This window comes from Pipistrellus kuhlii, unplaced genomic scaffold, assembly GCF_014108245.1.
Source record: "Pipistrellus kuhlii isolate mPipKuh1 unplaced genomic scaffold, mPipKuh1.p scaffold_m20_p_13, whole genome shotgun sequence".
NCBI lineage: Eukaryota > Metazoa > Chordata > Mammalia > Chiroptera > Vespertilionidae > Pipistrellus > Pipistrellus kuhlii.
Genome location: NW_023425438.1, coordinates 48,844,871 through 48,859,836, shown reverse-complemented (window position 1 = coordinate 48,859,836; position 14,966 = coordinate 48,844,871). Strand labels below are relative to the sequence as shown.

Genomic DNA, 14,966 nt, shown 5'->3' with positions numbered 1-14,966 from the left:
CCGCCCTACACCAGGCCTTCACCACACTGTGGTCTGTGTCCATGGGTTATGCATCTATGCATATAAATTCTTTGGTTAATCCCTTCCCGATCCCCCACCCCTGATCTGTCTCTTTCCACTCTTGCCTGGTGTCTGTTTCACGGTTCCAGCTTCCCGCCGCAAAAATAAATAAATGAATAAATAAAATAAAGGTCAATTAAAAAATCTTTTTTTTAAAAAGTCGTTTGTGTTGAATTGATTCTCTATACTGTGAAGTGGTATAAAAAAGACTCTTACCTACCCGCCGTATGCCAATACCCAGAATTAAATAGTGACATTTTGTTTTGTGTGTAAGAAAGTAATTAGAGCCCCAGCCAGTTTGGCTCAGTGGATAGAGCATTGGCCTGTGGACTGAAGGGTCTGGGTTGCATTCCAGTCAAGGGCATATGCCTGGGTTGTGGGCTCAATCCTCATTGTGGGGCGTGCAGGAGACAGCCATTCAATTATGTTTCATAATTGACATTTCTCTCTCCCTCTCCTTACCTCTCAGATAAAAAAAAAAAATACATTATTTAAAAATGTTATTAGATAATACTCTCCCCTTACATCCTTACTCTTCCCCAGTAACATCCCCCTTTTATTATATATGTGTCCATAAACTAGGTATAGAATTATTTGGAGTGCGTTATATAGATATATGTAAATGGTATCATATTAAATGAGTTTCTTTCCATTTTCCTCTCAGCACTGTTTTGATGGTCTGGTTGTGATACATGCAGGTCTGTTCATCTTCACACTATAAGCATAACAACCATGACTGATTTGTTCATTCCTCAATGGTGAATATTAGTTTTCCCCAGTTTTATCATCTTTATAATCAAGAGAAAAACAAAAGGCTAAGGTGTTTTTCCCTATGTAGGTAAACAAACTATGGGCTTCCCACTTCTCACTTATCAAGACCGATCCGACAATAAGCTGTATCGTCTTCAGACCCCACAAAGCCCTGTAGTGAGGCCGTGCATGTATGATCACTATGACATGGACAACTATCCAATTGGGACCAATGCCATCGTCGCTGTTATTTCTTACACTGGCTACGATATGGAAGATGCCATGGTAAGTTTTACCTAAAGTAGTTCATTCTAATATTTAATTTTAATATTTAACTTTACTGTGAGGTCACTATCCTCCAGTGCCTCGTATTTGGTGAGTGAGTGTTGTGTTAAATGGTCAGACCCTATTCTGAGTGAAAAGTGTTCATAACTTGAGGGTTATGAACTATTCAGATATGCATATTGCCTATGTAGTTGAATAAATGTTGAGTGAAGGTAAAGTAGTGTTGGATATTTCTACCTTTTGTGTTTGTGCATAATTGGGTTTTGGACTACTTAATTGTAAATTATTTGTAAATTAAGTGTCTGGGTTTTAGTAGTAGTTAGTGTAGGTGACTGAGAAAATGTGGATAGTTTTTCAATCAAATGGCAGGTAACCTAAACCAAGTATAATTATGACCAATTTTATTTTGAAAAATCCTCATTTTTCTTCACTCCCTTGATTCTTTGACTTCAGATTCTGAATAAAGCTTCTTGGGAACGAGGTTTTGCCCATGGAAGTGTCTACAAGTCTGAGTTCATAGATCTCTCTGAAAAAATTAAACAAGGAGATGATAGTCTGGTGTTTGGAGTCAAACCTGGTGACCCCCGCACTGCGCAGAAGTTAGATGAGGATGGATTGCCGTTTATTGGAGCACAGCTGCAGTATGGAGATCCCTATTATAGCTATGTAAACCTCAACACTGGCGAGAGCTCTGTGATGTTCTACAAGTAAGTTGCAGTGCCAGGTGCTAATTTTAAAGACCATTATTAGTGAATTGCTGGGGGCTGTTGAAAGTAATTTTTTAACAGGAGAATTTTTGGAGAAAATAGAAGTGGTAGTTATTGACTCAGTCGTAATTGAATTGGCACTTACAAAATGAGACAAAGTTTGCTGTTGTACTGCCTTTGCTTTTTTTCTACTTGACAGAGTTCTCCTGGCTTATTTTAAAAGTATATTATTCAGACTTGATCATCTCATGCATGTTAGGAATATTTCCCAGTTAAAATGTTATTATGCATCCTGTTAAAATAAATTTTTAACTTATTTTACATCTGTAAGAGTGGATTCAACAGTAGGTCTTCATAATTTATAATAATAAAAGCATAATATGCAAATTGACCAAACAGCCAAACAGCAGTCTGGACAACCTGAATGTAGCCACAGCTATGTGGGCCGAGAAAGCTGCTGGGGCTGTGAGGGCCTACTCTTGCACACATTTTGTGCATCAGGCCTCTAGTCTCTCTCTCTCTCTCTCTCTCTCTCTCTCTCTCTATATATATATATATATATATATAAGCCTAAGCAACTGAAAGACCAATTGCCATGGTATACACTGACGCTCAATGCGGGAACTGCCCCCGGTGGTTAGTGTGCTCCTACTCAGCTAACCAACCCATCCCAGCGACCCACCAGCCCGGCAGCAGCTACTCATTCCCTCAGAAGCCCTGCTGGTCCCAACTCTGGAGAATGGGCCAGGCACCAATGGACTGGTGCCACTGGCCTCCTGGAAGTCAGCTTTGGGCACTGTGGCTGCTTCCTCCCCCTCGATGCTCCACAAAGAAGAAATGATATAAAAGCAGCTGCCAGGTGACTCCCAACAACTGGTGTGAACATCAGAGGAACGGATCTGAATCCTGGGCTGGCAAGGGCATCCCACCATCACCCAGAGGCTCATTCGTGTCTCAGCCCCCCACCCGTCTTGGGATGGGCACCAGTTGCAGGGCTTAACCGCTGACAAGTGCTGCTACTGTGGTGCCAGCCTCTCCCAGTTGGGACTGACCGGGTGCGAGCCTGCGGCAGGCACAACAGGGTTGGGATGAGCGGGAGCAGCAGGCAGGAGCGACCAGCAGCATTGGACTGCCTGTTTCAGTCCGATCCCTGCAGGCCACCCCGAGGGACCCCACCTGTGCATGAATTCATGTACCAGTCCTCTAGTAGTTTCATAATAGTTGTTCGGAGGAACAGAGTTCTGTTAATATAACTAGCAGCCCTAGTCATACTTTCAGGGAAAAGAAAGGTAAGACTTTTTTGAATTCTTGATAAAGCAGTAACTATATATATAAAACTTACATACCTCTATAGGCTTAAAAGAAATAGTTTGACTTTTGTGTGATTTAATTTTTCCTAGGAGTAAAGAAAATTGTATTGTGGACAACATCAAAGTGTGTAGTAATGACACTGGAAGTGGAAAATTTAAGTGTGTTTGCATCACGATGAGAATCCCTCGGAACCCAACCATTGGAGACAAGTTTGCCAGCCGGCATGGGCAGAAGGGCATCCTGAGCAGGCTGTGGCCAACCGAGGACATGCCCTTCACCGAAAGTGGGATGGTCCCAGACATCCTGTTCAATCCTCACGGGTTCCCGTCCCGAATGACTATTGGCATGTTAATTGAGAGCATGGCAGGCAAATCTGCAGCTCTGCATGGCCTCTGCCATGATGCCACACCCTTCACTTTTTCAGAGGAGAACTCGGCCTTGGAATACTTTGGTGAGATGTTGAAGGCTGCTGGCTACAACTTCTATGGCACTGAGAGGCTGTACAGTGGCATCAGTGGGATAGAACTGGAAGCAGATATTTTCATAGGCGTGGTTTATTACCAGCGGTTACGCCACATGGTCTCAGACAAATTCCAGGTCAGAACCACGGGAGCCAGAGACAGAGTCACTAACCAGCCCGTTGGGGGGAGAAATATCCAGGGTGGGATCCGTTTTGGGGAAATGGAGAGGGATGCTCTTTTAGCTCATGGAACTTCTTTTCTCCTCCATGACCGCCTCTTTAACTGTTCGGACCGGTCGGTAGCCCATGTGTGCGTCAGGTGTGGCAGTTTGCTCTCTCCGCTGCTGGAGAAGCCACCCCCTTCGTGGTCAGCCATGCGCAATAGAAAGTACAACTGTACCGTGTGTAACCGCAGTGACACCATCGACACTGTTTCTGTGCCTTATGTTTTCCGGTATTTTGTAGCTGAGCTGGCAGCGATGAACATCAAAGTAAAACTGGATGTCATTTAATGGATGTGGCCTTTTGGGTTAGGCGATCAGATTAAAGCAAAATGTAACTTCAGGAAAGATATTACCCTGACTTTTTTTTCAAGGTTGTTCCAGCCCTCAACTAAGACCTGGCAGCTACGAATTCAAGCTTCTGAGTCTTTCTGATATAACCATTGAAATTGATTTTCAATGTATTTGTTCAAAAATGTCACATTGTTCAAAAAAAAAAAAAAACATGATACATTGATGAATAAGATATACAGGGAAGTTCCCAACCCCAGTATGCTGCTTTCAGCAGATGATGACTATCACTCATTGTCCCTCTAGAGCAGGGGTGGGGAACATTTTCTCTGCCAAAGGCCATGTGGATATTTATAACATAATTTTCAGGCCATACAAATTATCAACTTAAAAATTGCCCCGCTATATTTGGTCAAACAATTAACTCACCCCTAATGCCTTGGGAGGGCCAGACCAAACAACTTTGAGGGCCTGAGGGCCCAGTGTTCCCCACCCCCGCTCCAGGGCAGTGGACCACGGACCAGTGGTGGTCCATGAGGTGTGGAAGGTTGGTAACCGCTGCTCTGGAGCATTGTCCATCTAGAGTAGGGGTGTCGAACTCATTCAGAGAAGGGGCCAAAATCTAAAATCCAGCCTAAATCGCGGGCCAAATGGTTTACTGAACAGTCATAAACTGTCACTGTGATGGAAACGCAGCGGAGTGCAGTGATGACAGCGCGGTGCGGGCCACATTGCAAGGCCTGGCGGGACGGATTTGGCCCGAGGGCCTTGTGTTTGACACATGTGATCTAGAGTCCAAACACGATGCAGGCCATGTGTGTGGTTTTGTATTTTCTAATGCCCATGTTAAAGTGGGAAAAGGTAGAAATATTTTTAACAGCTTCATTAAAATATAATTATACAAAATCCAGGTTGCAGGTTTTATCCTCAGTTGGGGTGTGTGCAGGAGGCAACTGATTGATGTTTCTCTCCCTCTCTAAAAAAAATACTTAAAAAAACAAACACGGTACATTTTTACTGTATATAGTTCACCATTCAGGGTAATAAACATCACCTCTAAAAGTTTCCTGTGCCCCTTTGGGTTGCTTTTATTTATTTATTACCAGAGGCCCAGGGCACAACATTGGTGCATGGATGGGAAGGGACCACAGCCACTGCCACACACATATAAGTTCCCCATCCCAGCCCAGGACCCAAAGGCCCTGGTGGGGTCAGGAGAGGAGGCAATAGTGGCTGGGCCAGAAGGAATGCATGCCATCGGCGCCCCACCACCAGTCTGTGCCACCCCATGGCTCCCCTCCTTCCCTCAGCACTGCACTACCACAGCAGCAGGCAGGTAGGCAGCCCCGAAGCCCCCAGGAAAGGGAGAGAACGGGAGATAAACCCTTGTGTTGAGGGCTGACTTTCAATAGATGGGAGTGAGGGAGCTGCTCTGCTACATATGAAACCCCAACCCAGAAGCAGGTTGTCTACGAATGGTTTAGCACCAGGAGCTGATGGGGGCCAGCCATGGGAAGGGACCATAGGCAGTTGACTGGCCAAAGGAGATTGGCTGTGAAAGCACAGTGACCACCAGGGGGCAGACGCTAAACACAAGATCAGGCCAGCCAAGGCCCAGGAGGCACCTGTCCTTCCTTCTCCCCCACCACCACTCTGGCAGCCACCCCCACTCCTTCCATCACCTCACTGGTTACCCCACAGAGGGGGCTGGCCAGTAAAAGGGCCGTGGTGAGGGCAGGACCCACGAGTGGGCAGTGCCAGGCCTGCCAAGGCAAGTGCTAGTAGGGGTCCCTCAATTACGATGCTGGTTTGCCCCACAGATCACCAGTAGGGATGAATTTCGTGCATCAGGCCTCTAGTGTTATATAAATAGAAGCACAGTTTGTGACTTGAGATTGGTGTTTTCCACTCAATGTAATTGCCTTGAGATGCTTTGAAGCTGTTGCATTGTATCAGTTGTTCATTCCTTTTTGCTGCTGTGTGGCTGTGCCAGTGTTCAACAGTTACCTGTAGCAGCACATTTTGGTTGTTGCCAGTTTTTGGTGTTTACAAATAAAGCTGCTCTTACAGTTTTTTGTGAACATACATTTAATTTATCTGGGACAAATGTTTAAGAATGAAATGCCATGTGGAGGTGGTGTGTTGTCTTAAAAGAAACTGCCAAACTGTTTTCCAAAATGGCCGGACCATTTTACATTCCCATCAGCAATGAAGGTGATCGACAGTTTCTTCCACATCCTGATAGGCACTTGGTAGTGCACCTGTGTTTTATCAGGCTGTTCTGACAGGTGTGTGAATGATGTCTCTGATGGTTGACGATATTTAACATCTTTTCATGGGCTTTTCTGCATTTACTTCTACTCAGTGAAATGTCTGTTTTTTTGCTCATTTTCTTTCCTTTTTTTTTTTTTTTTTAAATATTTTTGTTGCTTTCAGAGAGGAAGGGAGAGGGAGAGATAGAAACATAAATGATGAGAGAGAATCATTGATCAGCTGCCTCCTGGAGGCCCACTACTGGGGATTGAGCCCACAACCTGGGCTTGTGCCCTGACCTAGAATAAACCATGACTTTCTGGTTCATAGGTCAACATTCAAGCACTGAGCCACACTGGCAGGGCATATGCCATTTTATTTTTATATGTGATGAACCCCATAATACATTATTACCTTTGCTCTAAGCAGTCAATTATCTTTTCAAGAGATTTATAAAATAAGTTACTTAATAGCGTCACATTTACCATGTTTGATGATTTTTATATACTGGACTTCTACTTAATGGCATTTTCCTTCAACCTCCAGGGCTTACTTCAGTGTTTCCAGTAGCATTCTTAAGCTTTCTTAGGTGGGATGGGGGCAGCCCTCAGGCCTAATTGTCAGCTGTGCTTCTGACCAACTAGCTATAGATTGAACACCTCCTTGGGTTTGATTGATTTGCTAGAATGGCTTACAAAACTCAGAAACGTTTTATACACTAGAGCACCAGTTTACTATAAATATATATATACAATAATTTAGGGTCCTGCTGCAGAGCTCTGTTGGTTAGAGCATTGTCCCGATTATGCCAAGGTTTCAGATTCTATCCAGTCAGGGCACATATAAGAATCAAGCAATGAATGTATAAACAAGTGGAACAACAAATCAATGTTTCTCCCCCTTCCTCTCTAAAATAAATAATTTTTTAAAAAAGCAACCAATGAATGCATAAATAAGTAGAATGGCAAATTAATGTTTCTCTAAAATCAAAAAATATAAAAGGCCCTGACCAAGTGTGCTTGCTCAGTGGTTTGACTGTCGGCCCAAGTAGCAGCAGGGATACATGTGTGAGACAAACCAGTAGATGTTCTCTCTGGCATCAACATCTCTCTCTCTGTCTCTCTCCTGCTACCCCTTTCCACTCTGAAAAGCAATGAATAAAAATATCCTCAGGTCAGGATTAACAACAAAAAGATGTAGAATATGACTCAGGAAGAAATACTCAGGGCAAGGTCTGGGGATAGCGCTTGGAGCTGCCATGCTCAGAGTGTGGCTCAGAGTGCCATGCTCCCCAGATCTCCACGTGTTCACCAACCCAGAAGCTCTACACACCTACTTGGGTTTCTATGGAGGCTTCTTTACCTAGGTGGGGTTAATTACACCACTTCCAGCCCCTCTCCCTGATGCCAGGGGGTGAGACTGAAAGTTCCAACCCACTAGTCACAAGGCTACTTCCGGAGACCAGTCCCTATGCTCAGTGAGGTCCAAAGGTCACCTCAATGACAACAAAAGCCACCTCTGTTGCTCTCATCACATGTGAAATTTTAAGGACTTCAGGAGACTTGTGCCAGGGCCAGAGGGTGAAGACCAAATATATGTTTATTGTGAATCACATCACACCTCTGGTCACTGTCCCAACACTTCTCATTCCCTTCCCAGAATGATCACTCTCCTAGTGAATGATCATCACTCGCGTGTCTTTCCTATTTATTTTGGTGGTTGTCTGTCCCTCCACTAGAATGTTCAGCTCCAGGGTGATATTTCTTTCTAGTGCCAAGACAGCAAACCAAAACTCAGATCACTTTGGTGTCCCTGTTGCTCTGCTTGACCCCCCAAAAAATGTGTCTAGCCCCAAATGCCAAGCCCAAACAAGGTTGGCAGTATGGCCCCAGTATACATTTTTTACTGCTTTATTCTATGCTGTTTCCCTAGCAGTTAAAACAGCTCCTGGCACATATGTGGCACTTAGTAAATACCATAAGAGGGGATGCCTGAGTGTCATCTTATCCTTAGAGCAAACCTGTGCGAATTTAGTCCACTATTTCTCTGCCTGCCCCAGACTGGGTGGGGACCCACCAGTAACCAGTACAAGGCTCAGATCTGCTTCACCCCAAACCCCGAAACCCTACGTGTCCCTTACACTCGATCTCCAGAGAGCCACAGCCCAAAAGGCAGCCAGAAGTCTGGGGGCTCAAGTGTCACCCTCTCCCAAGGCAGTTCCCCTGCTGGCTCTTCTGAGAACCTGCTTACAAGCCCAGCCTTATGCCTTCCATAGGGCGCACGTGACCTGGACTTCTGGATGAGATTCAGGCACAGGACGTGGGGACATCTGAGGACTCGGTGCACATTTGAGGTCCCAGAGAAGAGTCTGTGTTCCTCCCCCTACCCTCCCACGAAAGGCCACCTGGAAGGTTTTGCGGGAAAGAGAACGTGGGGGCGGGTGAAAGGTTTGCCTTGGGTGCGTTGGCTCCAAAGCTGTGTCACGGGGCCGGCTCAGGTGTCGGCTCGGGAACAGCTCCTGCAAGGCGCAGGCTACGCCCGTGGGGAAGTGTCACTGTCATTCCTCAGTTTCAGAGACAGCGTGTCGAGGCTCCGGCTGTCTGACTCACAGGCAGCCTGTCTCTGAAACGCATGTGTTCCTGTGGCCAGAGCCGGGGGCTTTCTGCGTGCTGCCGGCGGGCCGGCGCCCCACTGGACACAGGCTCGTCCCCACCTCGCTCCCCGGAAGCCTCCCCGCACCGGAGGGATCGCAGAGGAGCCGGTGGGAACTCCCGTGCGCTCCGCTGCAGCAGCGCTCACGCCCGCAGGTAACGCAGACCCGACCCGGCTTCGGGGCGACGCCCCTTTCCGTCGGCTACGCCACCGGCGCCCGAGCCCGCGCTCCGAGAGGACCGACGGCGTAAGGCCACGGCCGGCAGCACACGGCACCCGCCGGGCCGCGGGGACCTGAGTTGAGGGTCGACAGCGAAGGGCAGGCGCGGGACACTCTCTACGGGGATTCGCACCGCTGAGCGCTACTCTTCCCTAGGTGCCGGGTTGCCGCCATGCTTCCCTTTATTTACTTCCGGTGCAGACTGGAGGTCGCCTGGGAAAACCGGAAATAGGGCTGTGGCCTCCGAGCGGGCCGGAATCGGAAGTGGCTAGCAGAGCGCCGCCATGGCAGGCCAGGCAGGAAGCATAGGCAGAGCGCCGCCATGGCAGGTCGGGGCGGAAGCAGAGGCAGGGTGCCGCCATGGCAGGTCGGGGCGGAAGCAGAGGCAGGGTGCCGCCATGGCAGGTCCGGGCGGAAGCAGAGATAGGGCCCTGCTTTGACGGACTGGCGCAAAAAGCAATAGGGCCGCTTGGCCGCTGTGTGAACAGAATAAACGAGGCGGGGAGGGCGCCGCCATGACAACCTGACACCGGAAAAGGCGGGGCGCTCCTCCGGACTGGTTCTCCTGACACCTGCCTTGACATGTGAGTAGCAGGAGCACCTTCCCTTTACCTACCGTACGCACCTTCTCCTGGAGGCTGGGTGGCCTCTGTTCCTTGAACCCCCGACCCTCCGGACTCCGCGCCGTCACCCTTCCCCGCACGTCCAAGCCCCGCTCCCCTTCTCCTGGGACCGAGGACTCTCACAGCCAGGCAGGCAGCTAGCAGGACTCCAGGTCCGGCTTGGCCTTGGAGCCCCACGTTCCGCCCCCGGGTCACCCCACCTTCTCTCTTGAGTCCTACGCATCTACCCCGGAGCCCAGACCTTTAGGCCGGCGGACTCCTTCCGGACCCTGCCCCGCTCTCCGGACCTGTCTCTAGAGCTCACCTGTATATAGAACCCCTTCCCCCAGACGAACCCGGGCCGCCGCCCTACTTGGCGCTTCATGCCCCGAGGACCCTAAGACCCATGAGGGCCTCCAGTGCCCTATCCTCAGGCCTCCGCTCAGAGACAATGGGACCCAACCCCACACCCACCTGTTGGCTCCCATCCCCCCCGCCCCCTGAGTGAGCTCTGGGTCCTACTTCTAAGGCCCCATAGCTGGGTGGTTGAGCTCCAGGACCCTCTGCCCGGACCCTAACCGCTATTAGAGTGACCAGATCTGTTCAAGGACCCTCACCATCAATCCCGAAGCCCCTGGCCAGCTCCATAGCCCGGCACCGCACCCCGCGGCCCCCGGGGCTGGATCGTCAGACTCAGGGGCCCACCTCACACTCTTCACCCCTACCCTCGTGTCCCGTAGGCAGGCGGCACTGGAGGTTACTGCCCGCCACTGCGGCCGGGAGCTGGACCAGTATGGCCAGTGTGTGGCCGCCAAGCCTGAGTCCTGGCAACGGGACTGTCACCACCTCAAAATGAACATCGCTCGATGCACTTCTAACCAGTGAGTGCGGGACAGTCCTGGACTAGGCAGTTCGGAGGGGGCTAGGAGTGCAGGAGGGGCAGGCAGCACGGGGGTGGGCAGTGGGGGAGCCAGTGCAGGAGTGGGTAATTCGGGGGACAAGGCAGTACCAGAGGTGGGGCATTGGGTGGGGGTGGACAGTGGGGTGGGTAGTGCTAGGAAAGTCGAGCTTGCAGTGCCTCCCTGCAGCCCAGTCATCCGCCAGATCCGCCAGGCCTGTGCGGAGCCCTTCGAGGCCTTTGAGGCGTGTCTTCGGCAGAACGAGGCGGCCACAGGCAACTGTGCGGGGCAGATGCGCCGCTTCCTGCAGTGCGCTGAGCAGGTGCAGCCGGCCAGCCCGCCTGCCACTGTGCAGGTAAGACCTGAGTCACCCTCAGCCCACCCTCCCAGCACCGGCCTTCACATGCATCCAGAATCCACAACACTCTCGCCTCTTGCCCCCTCCATAGCCCCTGCTTTAGTCCAGTCACCTGTCCTCCAGGACACCTGTCCCATGGTCCCCCTGGCCTCTGTGAACCCTCACAGTACCTGCCTCCACACAGTGGCAGAGAGCACGTGAGAACTGAGAACTGGTCACATTACTCCTTCGATGTTGTTCCTCAATAGTTTCCTGTTCACACTAAGGAACAAAACTCCAGGTTTGGGCAGCTTCTGGCTTCCCCAGGCTAACTGTTCAATCTCCTTCACCCTGCCCCTCAGCTGTCCTGGCAGGTGTGAGATTGGGGTAAAAGATTCTTACTGTTTGTTTGTTTTGGGTCTTAGTCTTTTTAATGTATATGGTAATTGAACAGATAAAGTATTTCTATGGTATTACAGTTTCATGGGTGGGCCTGGGAAGTGTGGGCTCAGTGGTTGAGCATCAACTCATGAACCAAGAGGTCAAGGTTCAATTCCCAGGTTGCAGGCTCAATCCCCAGTAGGGGCTGTGCAGAAGGCAGCTGATCAATGATTCTCCTTGATTTAAAAAAAATATATATTTTATTGATTTTGTACAGAGAAGAAGGGAGAGAGATAGTTAGAAATATCAATGAGAGAGAGTCATCAATCAGCTGCCTCTTGCACACCCCCTACTGGGGATATGCCCACAACCAAGGTACATGCCCTTGACCGGAATCGAACCCGGGACCTTTCAGTCCCAAGCCGACGCTCTATCCATTGAGCCAAACCGGTTTCGGCCTTATTGATGTTTTTATTTATCTTTCCCCCTACCTTCTTTATTTAAATACATATATTTAAATAAAATAAAATTTTCATTGATGGGCACAATCCTATATAATAAAAGCCTAATATGCAAATCAACTGAACAGCAGAACGACTGATCGGCCCTGATCATTGGTCAGGCCTCAGGACCCTACCCATACACGAATTTTGTGCACCAGGCCTCTGGTTTAAAATAAATGTCTAAAAAAGACTCCTTAGGGGGGAAATTTTGAAAAAAGGTTGAGAAACTCAGTTTAGATGTTTAAGAGACTGTGAACTCCAAAGGCAAAGATCACCTCTTCACCAGCCCTTCTGGTACTCTCATCTGCCCCTCTCTGCAGCCCTGTCTTCCCTTCTTGCTCCCAGGGGAGCAGCTTTCTCTTGGCCTCCATGCTTCTTTGTCCTTCCAAACCATTCATTTTCTGGGATGGTCTTTGAGTGTTACGAGCCAGTCAGACGGGGTTCTGATTTACTAAAACCCTTTTCATAGACCAGGTCTCAACTTGGTGCTGCCTACGGGCCCTCCCCCTTCCTTCAGTCCTGTGGTTCCAGATCCAAGGAATGGGAACTTACTTGACCTCATGTCTGTCCTGCTGCCATGTTTTTATCTAGCTGTTTTTTCCACCTGGACTGCCACCTAGTCCTGCTCACCTCCCTCAGAAAACCTCTGTGGCTGAAACCGGTTTGGCTCAGTGGATAGAGCTTTGGCCTGTGGACTGAAGGGTCCCAGGTTGGATTCTGGTCAAGGGCATGTACCTGGGTTGCAGGCACATCCCCAGTGAGGGATGTGCAGGAGGCAGCTGGTCGATGTTTCTCTCTCACTGATGTTTCTAGCTCTCTATCACTCTTCCTTCCTCTTTGTAAAAAATCAATAAAATATATTAAAAAAGAAAGAAAGAAAGAAAACCTCTATGATGGCCCCTCCCTATGCCGGGCTCCCACAGTCCCTGACTCCCTAATTACGGCTTATATGCCACTGCTTTGTAACCACTGCCCTCCCATCGCTTATTTCAGAGAAGTTCTTGCTGAAACTGGGGCAGAAGCCCTGTCACCTGGACCTGTCTTGTGTTTTCATGAGGCAGAATAAGCGAACGGTTCAGGCCCCAAGAACTCTCAGTAGAAAGGACTTTTAATTCTTCTCAGGAGCCGAAACCGGTTTGGCTCAGTGGATAGAGTAGGGGTGTCGAACTCAATCAGAGAAGGGGCCAAAATCTAAAATCCAGCCTAAATCGCGGGCCGAATGGTTTACTGAATAGTCATAAACTGTCATTGTGATGGAAACGCAGCGGAGTGCAGTGATGACAGCGCGGTGCGGGCCACATTGCAAGGCCTGGCGGGACGGATTTGGCCCGCGGGCCTTGTGTTTGACACATGTGGGATAGAGCATCAGTCTGTGGACTGAAGGGTCCCGGGTTCGATTCCGGTCAAGGCATGTACCTTGGTTGTGGGCACATCCCCAGTAGGGGGTGTGCAGGAGGCTACTGATCGATGATCTCTCTCATCAATGTTTCTCTCTATCCCTCTCCCTTCCTCTTTGTACAAAATCAAGAAAATATATTTTAAAAAAAAATTCTTCTCAGGAAATATTCTTGACAAGTTCATGCTGTTCACACTAGTTTCTTAGTCATATGTTGGTGATGTTTTTCCCCAAGGTTTTAGGGCATCTGAATAATAAAAACCCCACCTTCCCGTCCCCATCTCATAAAGTATGCTGAACAGTTTGAAGGGCCACTTACATCTCCCCCACACACTTCTCTACCCTGACTTAGTTTTCTCGGTAGATATTCAGTCAGAATATTTTTGTCCACTTGTCTATCCCTCGTGAGTCGGAGACTTGTGCCTGCCTGGGTCCAGTCTGGGTCCCCAGAACCTGTAGCAGTGCCAGGCACACAATAGGTGCTCAGTGCCTGCAGCAAAGCTGCCTTCCTTGCTCCCAGTGACAGTTCACTATGTCCCATGTTCATGGGCTCAACAGGCACCCTCTGCTTTATCTACACAATCTCCCCAGGGCCGGGCACTGGGGAGATGGAAATGATGATGTTTTTCCACAGGCACAGCCACTTCCTGCCTCCTGAGGACTCTGGACTATGTGAAAACTGGACAGGAGTGACTGGCCACTTACTGCCCCCAGCCCTGAAGAGTGACTGACAGGTGCTATTCTGGGGGCCCTGGATATGGCCCCAGTCACTGGACATCGGGACTCAATAAATAAAGACTGTGTACACCAGGCTTTGATTCCTGCCTTCAGCACTTGAGGGCCCTAGACTCCCTGGGACTTCCAGAAGACGGCACAGGACATCCCTCACTCTCCAAGGGGCAACTCAGCCTGCACTGTGGGGTTGAGCGGCTCCTGCCATCAGAAGAGTCCTGAGCAGCACTCAGCACACAGGAGGGGGACCCCAGAGTGCTAAGCTCTGCATGCCTGTACCCAGATTTACCATTCAGACCTGTTGCTCCCCTGGAGGTGACTCCAAATCTTTAGAAATTGGAAGTGACTTGCCAGTGCTGACTAGACTGGCCATTTGAAGCCTGAGGCTTGTGCCCTGGCTTGGGAAAAATAAGCTAGATTGTGTCCTGGGATATGATCTTTAAGACAAAGGCAATTGGCCTGGGAGCTAAGGTGTAAGTCCAAGTGGTCAGGGTGGAGGAAGCAATGCAGTCCCTGAAGGGCTGTGAGATCTGGTGGCTTTTGTTTCCAGCTCCAGTTTCCTTGGGTTGTCTACTGATCCCTCCAGTTTCTGTGCATGTTTTTGGCCAACTTCACTTCGCCTAAGTGGGTTCTGCTCCATGTAACTGAGAAGTGTGATAACAGACAAGACAAGATCGAGACTACATTTCAGGATATCTTCAAGTAGGCTAGATCAGCTCCCCACGTGGTGACCTCAGGGGTTCAGGGGAACCAAATGGAAGCCTTAAACCTGTACCACACACCATTGGTCAAAGCAAGCCCTGAGACAGGAGTGACGGGGGGTGGAGGGGACAGCACCTCTCAATGGCATTTAGCTTGAAAGACTTCTTTCCTGTGTTTAAACTACCATAAAAACTTCATAGTTTC

General features: G+C 49.2%; 2 protein-coding genes across 3 annotated transcripts in view; both read left to right on the top strand.

The window, feature by feature from the left end:
- The window catches only part of POLR1B (RNA polymerase I subunit B), a 25,689-nt gene extending 21,491 nt beyond the window's left edge, over nucleotides 1–4,198 (top strand). The window contains exons 13-15 of the mRNA XM_036435965.2: nucleotides 899–1,095; nucleotides 1,549–1,802; nucleotides 3,203–4,198. Coding sequence (XP_036291858.1) covers nucleotides 899–1,095; nucleotides 1,549–1,802; nucleotides 3,203–4,085 — 1,334 coding nt within the window. The 3' untranslated portion in view covers nucleotides 4,086–4,198. The remainder of the gene's footprint in view (nucleotides 1–898; nucleotides 1,096–1,548; nucleotides 1,803–3,202) is intronic.
- CHCHD5 (coiled-coil-helix-coiled-coil-helix domain containing 5) overlaps nucleotides 1–14,966 on the top strand; it is a 15,870-nt gene extending 904 nt beyond the window's left edge. Inside the window, exons 1-4 of one of the 2 annotated variants that reach the window (XM_036435997.2) lie at nucleotides 9,346–9,794; nucleotides 10,553–10,693; nucleotides 10,901–11,066; nucleotides 13,963–14,138. In XM_036435997.2, coding sequence (XP_036291890.1) covers nucleotides 9,793–9,794; nucleotides 10,553–10,693; nucleotides 10,901–11,066; nucleotides 13,963–13,986 — 333 coding nt within the window. In that variant the 5' untranslated portion in view covers nucleotides 9,346–9,792 and the 3' untranslated portion in view covers nucleotides 13,987–14,138. Of the gene's footprint in view, nucleotides 1–9,345; nucleotides 9,795–10,552; nucleotides 10,694–10,900; nucleotides 11,067–13,962 lie in introns of those variants that run through there. The other variant, XM_036435996.2, reaches the window with a different exon arrangement.